At 36.2% G+C, this 13,740-nt stretch overlaps 1 protein-coding gene across 1 annotated transcript in view; it reads right to left on the bottom strand.

Annotated features, from left to right (window-relative positions):
- Positions 1-503: 503 nt before the first annotated feature.
- The window catches only part of rab11fip2 (RAB11 family interacting protein 2 (class I)), a 56,893-nt gene continuing 43,656 nt past the window's right edge, over positions 504-13,740 (bottom strand). Inside the window, exon 5 of the mRNA XM_078413436.1 lies at positions 504-4,959. Coding sequence (XP_078269562.1) covers positions 4,735-4,959 — 225 coding nt within the window. The 3' untranslated portion in view covers positions 504-4,734. The remainder of the gene's footprint in view (positions 4,960-13,740) is intronic.

Genomic DNA, 13,740 nt, shown 5'->3' with positions numbered 1-13,740 from the left:
AGTTTGGGGACTATAAATTTAGTCTTCTTGTGCTTTATTCTAAACTTTAAATCCAATAACAGTGCTTAATAACATTTCAAAACTATATTCAAATCCATTTCATAAGCTGAAGACAAACTCAAAGCTATCTGAAGTCATTGCACACAGTGCTACACAGATTTTAAAAGAAACAATCATACATATTTCTTGTATCTTTAATTGTTCTAGAATATAATAATGCTCCTAGAAATGCGTTAGAAATGGTTAAAGTTGCAATTAATGCAAATGTAGATCATTTTGATGCACTGTTAAAAATCTGCAATCCCTTTCTATGTTTGAAATGCATCAACCAAAAATAACACTCAATGTTGTGCATTACAGCATCTTATTGATATGCTACATTTCTTAGAAGGCCTCAAGGGATTCTTAATGCAAAGATCAAATAAATGTAATCAATACTTTCCAGATTTTACTCTCATGATAAAACAGGGAAAACAGTCCACGTTATATTTAATAAACTTTATTAAACATATGAAACATGCAGCATTTGGTTTCTAGCAATGATAATTTACAAGTAGGTACAGAAATTTGATGTTATGAAAGATATGCTTTGTCACAACTCGCAGTGCATTATACTTGATTTTTCATTAAACCCTTAATACATTAATACAATCAGTACTTTTTTCAACCCACTGATATTTCTAAACATACAATCAATTTGAAAACCATTTATAAACATCTTTTTAATAAAACACATGCTACACCAAGCTACATGCAGCCATTTATCTTATTTACAATACCAAATATGGAATATTTAATGGAAAATACAAACATGCTGATTGGCTTCTCCATTTTGTTGGCCATAGATACATGAGGTACATTGACTACCAACCTTTTTTCACTTAAAATGGATTCATACAATTTATAACTTGAAGTCCTGTATATTTTCACCAAAAAAAACTCTTGGATGTCATGCCTAAGAGCATGTGAAAGCATTAAAAAGAATACCTAGTATAATACATTGTGTCATGTGTATAAACCTTGCATCAATGTTCAAAATTTAATTGTCACTTCAGAAATTGTTCATATTATATTTTATATTACTGTGTAGCATTGCAATTTAAAGCTGCATAGATGCCCATATTTTACATGCAGTATATATTATAGTTGTGTCAAATGGATTAGAATGAATCTTTTAAAAAATTGGAATTGAAAAATTGGAAGCCACCTGGAAACATTTGTATGATGTTTTACCGTTTTTGCATCAACCAAGCATTAAAAACCCAGCCCAGATTCACGAATAAGCAAAAAATTACAAAAACATGCACATGATATATGCACTAATCTGTACCATGACTTGGAAATGAATATGCGGAGAAAAAAATCTGAATAATACGAGCTCATTGGGCAAAGTCAGTACCCAAATAGATATATTTTTTAAAAACAAACAAGAGAAAAGTTTTAGAATCTTACAGGTAAGTTGGTTTTGCTGGTTTTCCTCTGTAGTAGGCTGATACTTCAGCTGTACCAATTTACATCCTTTAAAAGAAACTGTCTCACCAAAGAAAGAAATTGTAATGAATGTTCATTGGAGAGTGTGTTTAAAAAAAAGAAATAACTAGAAAAAAATAGAAATGGAAACTTCGGAAGTTTACAATGAATGATCTCATCTCCAGTCACTAAGGCAGTTGCATCATTTTCAATTCACAGTACCAAGCACAATACTGGAGTATATGGTTAGATGCTAACGATTTAGAAGAATCAACAGAAAGACAGAAGGAAACCCAGTGATACCCAGCATAAGTATTGCTGCAGTTTGAGTACTAACTTAAAATGAAACTGAAAGATTTGGCAACATTTCGTAATCCTCTCACAGGAGAATTTTTAATCTGGTGATTTTTGTCAAATTGTATAATTTATTGCTAATGATAAGTTCTTGGATGAGTCTGTAATTTTAGTTATCGAGCCCTTAACCCTACAGTAGACAAAATGTAGGCTGTACTATTAAAAACTTGGTAACCTACAATGCTTAATTTCATCCAAATCCTCACCTGTATGTTTAAGTGCTAGGCTATTAAAAAAAGTTCAAATCTCCCACAACAGTTAATCAATGAGACAAATAAATTGCCTTGGGGTTTGATTACAATATTGAAGTGGTAAAGCTTATATTTATTCATTGCAAAGCATAAATATGCAAAACATTCTAGCACCAGTGCATAAACCTCTTCCAGTCACACAATACAATTATTTTGCTACTATTTCCCAAACTAATAAAAAAGAGAAATAGGCAGTGATAAGGGCAAGAATACTTTCCATCATAAAATGATTCGACTGGAATGCAAAATGGCATTTGAAGTAGTTAATAAATTGGTTGCGAGAGTAAAAATGTGCAAAGTGAAATATAATGGCACACCAGAAGATTACAAAACAATATAATATTGAGTATATTAGCTTTACAATTGTAAAAACTGCATGGTGACATGTCTACTAGTCAGAATGTAATATACATAATGTGGTCAAGATTCAGTAAGTGTATAATTGACATTTTTCATATAAATGTAGATAATTCAGTGCTTGTGAATGTTACACTATCCAAAAGATTCGGCATTATTAAAGACTAAGCAAACAATTGCACCACTGAGGGGCTCTTTTCTGTGCAAAGTTTCAAATATCATTGTGTAAAATGAAGTTATTTCAGGCTGGGATTGTACTACACTGGAAACTCCTACTGCAAATGGCATGCCGATTACTTCAACTCCCCAATTGGCAGGTATCCTAGAGTTCACGCAAGCATTCTCCTCAAATGTGCATCTTATGCAGTGCTTTCTGTACCTTTTGCGACTTTTGTTAATTTTCACTGTATTTTGTATTTATAAACAGTTAATAAAAAAGGTTTCTGTGCTAAATATTTGTACTGGTTTGCATCTAAATTATTACAGTTATCTTTTAAGAGTTAATGAACAAAGTAAAACATATAGGTGATATTTTTGTGAAATATTAAAAAATAGCAGGTGCACCATTTCGTCTTTTTTGCAAAATTTCCATTTACAAAAGTGCAAAAGCAATATTGGCACACAGCTTTTACAGATATATATATATATAAATAACGGTAGATGTAATTATCCAAAGCAAGCAGCTTTACCCAACTTTCTAAAGTAGCTGAACAAATAATCTGGCTATGTTAGATTGCACCATTACCAAAAAACCTTTAGATGTTGTTTCCAATGAATGATTATGGAGAAACACTCAAATTGGTCTTTTTCATATGTAACAGACCATGCATCTGAAGATGTTCATTGGGCCACATGACAGTAATTCCTATGCAAAACTCCAAAATACATAGCTTTCTATAGTCTTTTGAATAACTCGGGATTTCAACAGAGTATGTAGACAAATAATTACTTTTTGGATTATGGCTTATGGTTCTACTTAAAATGCACCTGAAAACCATGTATAATTTGGTATGAACTGCACAACTTTTGTTCCATACCATCAAGCCTAAAATTTGGCATTCTTTATTAAAGACAAAGTAATCAATTGCACCATTGAAGGACCTGCTTTCCGTGCAACATCTCAGGTACTGTCATATAAAAATGAAGCAATAAGTCAGAATAAAATTGACTGAACTATGAACTCAATTCAATGCAAGATGGCAGTAAAATGTTTGAGTATGGGGATGGAAGGGCAACTTGGTGGTTTATCGTTTTCTTTCTTCAACGTTGTACTGTTATTTTTATATTGATATATGCCGAAACCTTTCACCAATAAACAGATGGCATTTTAACTGGAATCTTGTCACAGAAACCAATATTTTAATTAAGTTCCATTTATATTAATGTGTTTTGGAAAATTAATGTCATTGTATTTCTACAATGCATTTTTCAGGGCAAAATAGAGTTCAAAATGAGAGTAAAAAATACTGGATTTGCAATGCAGTATTAAGCAAATATAGGTGGACATGCAAGTGAAAATGAGCTCGAAAAAAAGAGCCCAGTTTTTCTCTGGAAGAACTGGAAGATTTTAATACAATCAATAATCAACTATTAAAAAGTGATTGGTTTAGCTTAAATACATTCAAACTTAACTTCATTTTAAAGGCAATATAATGCACACCACTAAATGCATCAGACCCTTCTCCTAAACACGTACACACAACAGATAATCAATAGGGAGATATAAAGGGACAGCTTTTGGCATCAAATGATGTATTGACATTTTGCTTCAAAAGATTCAAGTAAGTGAATGGCTTTCATAATGCAATAGAATTTGTTGTGCAAATACTAACATTCCCCAAAATGAATGCAAGACCCTTCTCAGAGTTATGCAAACAGCACTGTAACTATTTAATTACCTGACAATTTACAATGAGACTAATTTCATTTTAGATTACTAGTTCATTCCATTGTCCCTACATTCTAGTTGGATAATAAAAAAATAAATCTGAGATCAGCATGAGAGATAGGCAAACAAGGACTCCCATGATCGATCTGAGCAAATTCATATAATGTCCTATTAGTATCTCCTCCCCAATACATGAAGTGAACTAATTTTAAAACAAAGAAAGTTAATATTTAGTTTAGCCTAATTCCTAAGTGATTCTATTCTGCTTGGCAGCAAACATTCAACACTCACGATAGAACATTTCACAGCATTGCCGCTCTACAAATTCTTCACCAGTTTACAGATTATACAAGTCTTCAGAGTTGATTTGGCAGACACCGAATATATTTTGTGAATTCCAAAATATTAATTGGTTCAATTGTTTTTTGAAAGCTTTCCAGCTTTTCTAGATGGTTCATATGGTACTCGAAGAATGCTGGGAGTTTCCTCCATTACTCGTACAAGGAGGTTATCGATGTAGTCCTCAAGTTCTCGGATCTGTCCGTCCTTCCTTTTGACAAGTTCTTTGTGTTTCATCAATTCATAGATCAGTTCATCGTAGGATAAGTTACGATATGTTGTGGTAAGGAGTCTGGGATCCTGAAACCAAAAACTGACATTAGGTTGCATACATTTTCACTTTCCTGATTAAGGCTTTTGGTTTAAACCTAAAAATTAAATTAATTTATGCATCATTTAAAACATTTGGTGGAGTCACCATCTTGAAACGCGTAAAAAGGTAGTTTAGTTTGTTGTAAGCATGTGCTACAACAGAAACGTGCTTTACTTCCTTTATATTTAAAGTGCCTTCAGGTGCCCAAATGTGACCTTGTTGTTGATGTGCCTTGTTTTGTTATGTTATGTTAAGTATTTTTGTATGCTATTCAGAAAAAGCAATAAAAATATATTTTTTAAAAAGGTAGTTTACCCAAATGTTGCTGCAACAGAAGAGAGGCCTGCTTTCTCAGCAGCCAAAAACCTGTTTCATTTCTTTCCTTTCCATTATCATGAAAAGATCATTAATCTGTAATGTTAATTATTTCTATCACTGCAGCTTCTGCCTGACCCAAGTGTTTACAGCATTGTTTTAATTTTAAAATTTCAGCATCTGTAGTAATGAATGCCAGTATCTTATTTGGATATGCAGATTGAACATAGGGTATAATTCAACATTTTAAAAACTGAAATGATCTTATACATTCTGTTTTGCAAAAGTACATTTAATGGGCAGGAACAATAAAGATTGATTTTTTTCCCTTAATTGAACTAGAAATATCAAAATGAAAATAGGCAAAGTATACTTGCAAAATGATTACATTTGGGCAGTTTTGGAATCCAAAAATATATTTGCTTCACCCTTATTAGCTATATTTTGCATGAATGACTTGTTCATGAATCCTTGATTAATACTTGCTTGTTTTCACTCTGAGGTGAGGGGAAGTAATGATAATGGAATTAAATGATTAATGAGTGAATTATTATTGAAAAATAACATTGTGATTTTGCATTTCAGCATCAAGGATTTCTGGATCAGGAATGTAATGGAGCTGATTCTGGCCAAAATTAAATCTTGCCAAACATCTTCAATATTTTCATTAAAGGACAAGCTCAAGTGCACTTGTGCGATCTGTTTATTTTTTCCATACATACCAAAATATCAGCAGCAGAGTATGAATCTTAAAAGGCACATGAAAACGCAAGTGTTCTTAGCACACTAGAATTTGTAGGGACAGGCCAGCATCAGGGCTAGTTCAGGATTTTCATGCATGAGTAAGGAGATTTTGAAGGTGCGGGCTATAGTCTGCAAACAATTTCTTGACTGTATAATGCTAGAATCTTGAGCTCAGCAGCAATTTTAGATCGAAATGTTTCAACACCGATAGTTTTAAAAAAAAGTGTTCTAGTTTAATTTAAAAATAAATGTTGGATTTTTTTGGTACAGTCTTTACCATCAAATCACTAACTCTGGACCATCATGTTTGAACAGTATTAAAACTGCAGAATGAGAAGATGTCGCTCCACCAGGTCCACTTGACCACTGCTTTCAATTATGCTATTCAATAAGCAAAAAATGAAATGCCACCCATTATATTTTTACTGAATAATCTCCAATAGGTTTAAATCTTTTCACAAAGAAATATAGCTAACTCAATTATCAAAGGGAAAACAATATTTAAAAAAAAATTAAATGTGAGAGTAGCAAGTTCAACTCAAGGTATATATTTAATTAAATTTATCAGCATCCTAAATAGATTATCCTTGCTCAAAGCATTTATTGTTCCTTTAACCTAATTTATATTGATCTTTGGCCACCAGCTGTCATAACTGGCCTCCCACAGTTAGTAGCCAGATCAATCCAAAATGTTACTGACTGCTGGTTAAGATAAATTAGTTAAATAAAAAGTTAAAAGGAAATGAACTTTATTTAAAAACATTGCACAATGCCTCCCAATGACTTAATGCCCACATTATTACCTGGGTTGTGTTCTGAAAGAGTTATCCTGCCTTATATTATGTTATGCCATATCCTAATACTTTAAAACCACCCTGGCCTCAACTCCTCCCATCTTTGTAACCTCCCACCCCCATCCTCCCAGCTCTATAAATCCCCTCAGTCTCATATTTCTCCTGTTTTAGCTGATTTTGCATCCCCAACTTTCTTTGACATGATTCTGATGCATTGATCTGTTCCAAATTTGGAATATAATTCGCTCATTATGAACATTATACGCCTCTACAAAGTATCAGGCTACAATCTTAATGTTTCGAATGGGACTCAGATTACAAAACAATAACATAATATATCTTAGATTAGGACCACAAAGGCAAAGAGTGTGTCAGGAAGTAAAATGGTCTGTGCTGATCTGAATCATGGCCTGATGAAATTATTCAACGGTTCATCCCTGGCACTCAAATGGGTTGGATGCAGATGTCCTATCTGGCTGGCCTTTTGCCCAGTGGAGTCTTGCAATATCATCTCGGTGGCAAAGTTGAGACTTGGCTTTGTCCTAAAGTTATGCAGCAAAGAAACAGGCCCTTTAACTCACCAGGTCCATGCTGATCTTTTTGACCATCTAACAAATTCCATTTGCTTGCATAAGGACCATATCCTTCTATGCCTTACCCATTCAACTGGCTGGATCTTTTTTGCCTCTTAACAGTAGTAATTTTATTCATTCCACCACCTCTTTTGGCAGCAAGATCCAGATATCAACAAATCTGTGCAAAAACAATCTAGCCTCAATATCTTCTACATACCTCCTTCCTGTCACTATACGCCAATGCCTTCTTGTTTCCCACGATGGGAACACAATTTTACTGTATGCACCATTATTTTATATACCTCTCTCAGATTACCCTGCAGCTTCCTGTGCTCCAGGAAAAATCAGCCCTGTCTCCCTAATCTTTTCCTATAATTCATATTCTCAACCCAGGGAATATCCATGAGCAGTTGAAATAGTTGCCATTTACATTAAATGTATCTGACACTGATATATTTAAGAACAAAACTTTAGATGCTTTAACCAAGTTTCCCAAAACCATAATTAAAACAAATTAAATCTATGTCAAAAGATTAGGAATCCAACAGGAAAGTTATAGAATTGCCTTTCAAGTTAATGGGGTTTTATACATATCACCAGGTCTGGCCAGATGTGGAATTCAAGTGACGCTCCCAGGTGTTACTGGGGATTTCCAGCACACCAGATTTATTACCAGATTCAATGCGGAATCCAGTGACGGAGTAAACTGTGTAATAAAATTAAAGAGCTGAAAGCATATCTGGGAAATAAGCAAATGTAGACAATTTCAAGAAGTATTTTAATTTCAATGGCCCGAATGCTAGTAATTTCAATTGCAACAGTCTGTAAAGTCAACCAGCTTCAGCCTAATGAAACTGTTCATTTAATATAAATTAAGTTGAAATTGATTGTGTAGTTTCATAAAGAACCAGGAATGGGTAAAATTGTTGTCCAATTGTTTAACTTCAGTATTTAGATTATTCTGTCAGCCACATATGAACAACCTATAGCACAGTGTTGCCCAAGAGAAGAGTTACAGTGAGGTGACCATGCTATGGTATAGGCAGGAAGTAAATGGGTGAGCACCAGGAAAGGGAGCAAGCAGAAAGTGCAGGAATCCCCTGGGTCCTTTCCTTTTGACAACGGGTATGCGCCTTTGAATGCTATTGCTGCAAAGGACCAGTCAGGGGGAGCAGCAGCAGTGGTCCAGCCTGAGATATCGGGACTGGCTCCAAGGCGCAGTGGAAAAGGGAAAAGTCAGACTATATAGTGATAAGAGACTCATTAGTTAGGGGCACATACAGAAGATTCTATGGCAGCAACAAGACTCCAGGATGGTGTTGCCTCCCTGGTACCAGGGTTCAGGATGTCTTGGAGCAGTTGCAGAACATTCTCAAGGAAGGCAATCTCATCTCATCTCTTATTGTCATGTACAAGAGGAACAGGTTGTATCTGAACTGGAGGAGGACCAGTATCCCGACAGGGAGGTTCACTACTGCTAATCAGGAGGGTTTTAACTAGAGAGGCAGAGGGGTGGGAACCAAAGTAGTAGGCCAGAAATTGGAAGGGATGATGGGAAAGCAGAGGTTAGGACCAGTAAATCTCAAAGGAAAGCCAGGCATGGAGAGATGAAGGAATATGGTGACACTGATGGGCTGAAGTGTGTTTCTTTCAATGCAAGGAGTATTGTGGAAAAAGCAGATAAACTTAAAATCTGTGTATCTGGACTTTCAGAAAGCCTTTGATAAGGTCCCACATAGGAGATTAGTGGGCAAAATTAGAGCACATGGTATTGGGGGTAGGGTATTGACATGGATAGAGAATTGGTTGGCAGACAGGAAACAAAGAGTAGGAATAAACAGGTCTCTGTCAGAATGCAGGCAGTGGCGAGTGGAGTGCCACAAGGCTCAGTGCTGGGACCACAACTATTTACAATATATATTAATGATATTAATGATTTAGATGATGGAATTAAAAGTAACACTAGCAAATTTGCAGAAGACACAAAGCTGGTTGGCAGAGTGAACTGCGAAGAGGATGTTAGGAGGTTGCAAGGTGACTTGGACAGGTTGAGTGAATGGGCAGATGCAGTATAATGTAGATAAATGTGAGGTTATCCACTTTGGTGGCAAGAACAAGGAGGCGGATTATTATCTCAATGGTGTCAGATTAGGAGAAAGGGAAGTGCAATGAGACCTGGGTGTCCTTGTACACCAGTCACTGAAAGTAAACATGCAGATGCAGCAGGCAGTGAAGAAAGCATGTTGGCCTTCATAATGAGAGGATTTGAGTATAGGAGTAAAGAAGTCCGTCTGCTGTTGTACAGGGCCATGGTGAGATCACATCTAGAGTATTGTGCAGTTTTGGTCTACTTTTGAAGGAAGGACATTCTTGCTATTGAGGCAGTGCAGGGTAAGTTCATGAGGTTAATCCCCGGGATGGCGGGACTGTCATATGAGGAAAGATTGGAAAGACTGGGCTGGAATTTAGAAGGATGAGAGGGGATCTTGTAGAAACATATAACATTATAAAAGGACTGGACAAGCTAGAAGCAGGAAAAATGTTCCTAATGTTGGGGGAGTCCAGAATCAGGGGCCACAGTCTAAGAATAAAGGGGAGGTCATTTAAAACCAAGATGAGAAAAAACTTTTTCACCCAGAGAGTTGTGAATTTGTGGAATTCTCTACCACAGAAGGCAGTAGAGGCCAATTCACAGGATGAATTTAAAAGAGAGTTAGATAGAGCTCTAGGGGCTAGTGGAATCAAGAGATATGGGGAGAAGGCAGGCACGTGTTACTGATTGTGGATGATCAGCCATGATCACAATGAATGGCAGTGCTGGCTCGAAGGGCCAAATGGCCTCCTCCTGCACCTATTTTCCATGTTCTACGTTCTAAGTCACAACACAAGTAGATAGTGTGGTAATAAAGGTATTCGGTATGCTTGCTTTCATGGGTTGGGGTAGCGAGTATACGAGTGAGGAAGTCATGATGCAGCTTTCTCGGACTTTGGTTGGGCAGCAATGGGAGTGTTATGTGCAATTCTGGTCACCCATTATAGGAAGGATGTGGAAGTTTTGAAAAGGGTAGGGTGGAGGTTTACCAGAATGATTCCTGGATTAGGGGGTATTAGCTACAGGGAGAGGCTGGACAGACTTGGATTGCTTTCTGTGGATCGCCAGAGGTTGCAGGGAGACGTGATAGAAATATAGAAAATTATGAGAGGTATATATAGGTTAGACAGTCAGAATCTTTTTCCCAGGATAGAAAATAAATCAAATACTAGAGGGCTCAGCATATGCAGCTGGAACTTTCTAGAAGGTTGAGATAAATTGATGCAAAAGAACCCTATTTACAACCAAAATGTTATTCTTTCAATACATCTCAACATGATAATGGATGTCATTTAATAATTACAAGTGTATTGTGATTATTAAAAATAAATAAAATTAGAAAATACGGCACTGCTTGCAAATGTTACAAGCTAATTTATATGGAAAAACCAAAAATAAAATTTATCAATTATGAGAAAACCTTTTCACAAAAATTTAAATTATTTCATTTTTAAGGTATGTCAAACAACAGAACATGGTATCTGAAGGAGTTTGAACCAGTCAGATAAGGAAGATATGGCATCCAGTGATCTTCTCATTATCGTTCTAATGAGCAACTTTGCTCTGGGAATATTCGTATAGTCACTTTCACATCTTTCTTTTTACTCCCTCGTCTGACTTTTCATATTTAATTAAGTATTAAGGAGTTCTCACTGCTCTCAACTGGCTGTCCCTCCTGTTTAAAGACTGTATTTTGGAGACAGATACTGAAGCTTGTGATACTGAAGCTACAGAGATGGCAGCTGATCCAATTATTATTCACACACCTAGCACAAAGCCTCTTCAGTACCTAATGATGGGGAACAGAAGACAAATCTATCCTGAAACCTGTATGGAGACCACATAAATTATGTACAGAGTGAATCAATGAAGATTCTTAAATGAAAGAATGGTGTGGAGCCAACTTGGCACACTTCCGTGCACACACAATTTTCTAGTATCCTCTTGCCTTTAAAATAACATCTTCATTAAAATTTAATTAAAGACACTATATTTGAACAACTAATCAAACAGTCAAATAATTTTATATTTAATAACAAAAATAGAACTTAAAAGTCATTCAATAAACTTGAAACAGTTCAAATCTGGAAAACCAAAGTCAGAACATTTGCAGTCATTACCTATGAGGAAATTGCATTTACTGTGACTAGATTATAGTTTAGAACTACATTTCTAATTAATTAATGCCTGTGTGTTTGGTGAGCAGCTTCTTTGAGATCCTCAAAATAGCTATGTGACAGATCCTTTGAAAGGCAGTTCATTCATTTGAATCTCTTATTACCAAATACAATTTAAAATTGACTTTCATTTCTACCAGCCCTTTCCCAGGCAATAACTTGATTCTTCCAAAAAAATTAATACCCATTGCCATTTCTTTATAGTTGGCAGCACTCATTCAAAATTACTCTTTAATTGTCAATGGTTTATTCCCCACATGTTCAAAAAATATATATTGCCCATGCCGAACAAGATGACTTATTACATTAGTCCCACCTATGGCCCGTATCCCTCTAAACCTTTCCTATCCATGTACCTAACCAAATATCTATTTTTCGCGGCAAATATCGCGACACGGTGGCACAGCGGTAGAGTTGCTGCCTTACAGCGAATGCAGCGCCAGAGACTCAGGTTCGATCCTGACTACGGGCGCCGTCTGTTCGGAGTTTGTACGTTCTCCCAGTGACCTGCGTGAGTTTTCTCCGAGATCTTCGGTTTCCTCCAGCACTCCAAAGACGGCATGGACAATATATATTCTTTGAACATGTGTGGAATAAACCATTGACAATTGGTAGGTATGTAGGTTAATTGGCTGGGCAAATGTAAAAAAAAATTGTCCCTAGTGTGTGTAGGATAGTGTTAATGTGCGTGGATCGCTGGGCGGCGCGGACCCGGTGGGCCGAAGGGCCTGTTTCCGCGCTGTATCTCTAAATCTAAAATATCTAAAACAATGTTGTTATAGTACCTGCCTCATCTATCTCCTCTGGAAGTTCGTTCTATACATCCACCACCCTCAGGTTCCTATTAAATTTCCCACCTCTCATCTTAAACCTATGCCCTCTGGTTCTTGATTTTCCTATTCTGGGTAAAATACTCTGGGCATTCACCTTATCTACTCTCATGATCTTAGACACTTCTGTGAGATCATCCTTCATCCTCCTGCACTCCAAGGTATGTAGTCCTCCCTATAGCTCATACCGTCAAGTGCTGGCAACATCCTTGTAAATCTTTTCTGCACTCTTCCAGCTTAATTTTTCTACTAACATGACTAAAATACAGTATTACAATAAATTCAAGATACAAAAATACAGTACAATCTAAATGAATTTACCAATGCTATTTTTTTTTAATTGATCACATTATAAAGAATTAAGATTTTTTTTGTGACCTTAAATGTCAATCAAGGAACTACTTTGTGAATGCTGCCTGTGGTATAAACATACTGGCAGCAGGGCAATCATTAATGCAAGATGTTTGATTTAGAATTTTGATTTAAGTGTAATTAGATTGCAAAGATTGCCAAAAAAAACATAGTGCTGGATTAACTCAAAAGGGCAGGTAGCATCCCTGGAGGACATGGAGAGGAGAGGTTTCAGGTTGGGATCTTTAAGATACAATCTGAAGAATGGTTTTGATCCAAAATGTCACCCTTCTACACCCTCCAGAGATGCTGCTTGACCCAGAGATGCTGCCGGGCCCGATGAGTTGTACCAACAGCTTTTTTTGTAAAGAAATTATGCTTGGATCATGGATTCCCAAATATCTTTTAAATCACAGAAAAATTGCGATCTTACAAGAACTCCAGTTTTCATCTTTTACCGAAAATTTAATCAGTTGCAAATTCAATGCATAAACAAAATTTCCAATGACTATAATATGATTGTGGACTACCATCTGTGCCCTCCATTGCTTGTTGACATATTCATACATACTTCACTGAGCACATCATGCTTGACCCAGCCCATGCCTCATGCCGTCTGTCACCCCATCAGCTGTACAATCCTCACCAACTATAGTCTTGCAAGCCTAATCAATCCAGAGGCCTCACAGCCATGGCCATCCTGCAAAGTGGACTGCACTATAAAGGATAACTAGATGATGAAGCCTGTTAGTGGTGGTACTGCTACTATTATTATTTACTAGGCGACCCCTGGACCCGTTGGATTCCCGTCGTTACTAATGGTCTTTAGTAACTTGTCAGTTTCTTTGTTGAACTAAATCAAGGTGCATCTAAAGCGCTTGACAAATTAG

Source organism: Rhinoraja longicauda, chromosome 16, assembly GCF_053455715.1.
Source record: "Rhinoraja longicauda isolate Sanriku21f chromosome 16, sRhiLon1.1, whole genome shotgun sequence".
NCBI lineage: Eukaryota > Metazoa > Chordata > Chondrichthyes > Rajiformes > Arhynchobatidae > Rhinoraja > Rhinoraja longicauda.
The sequence above is the reverse complement of the archived record's forward strand: the minus strand, read 5'-3'. Positions and strand labels throughout refer to the sequence as shown.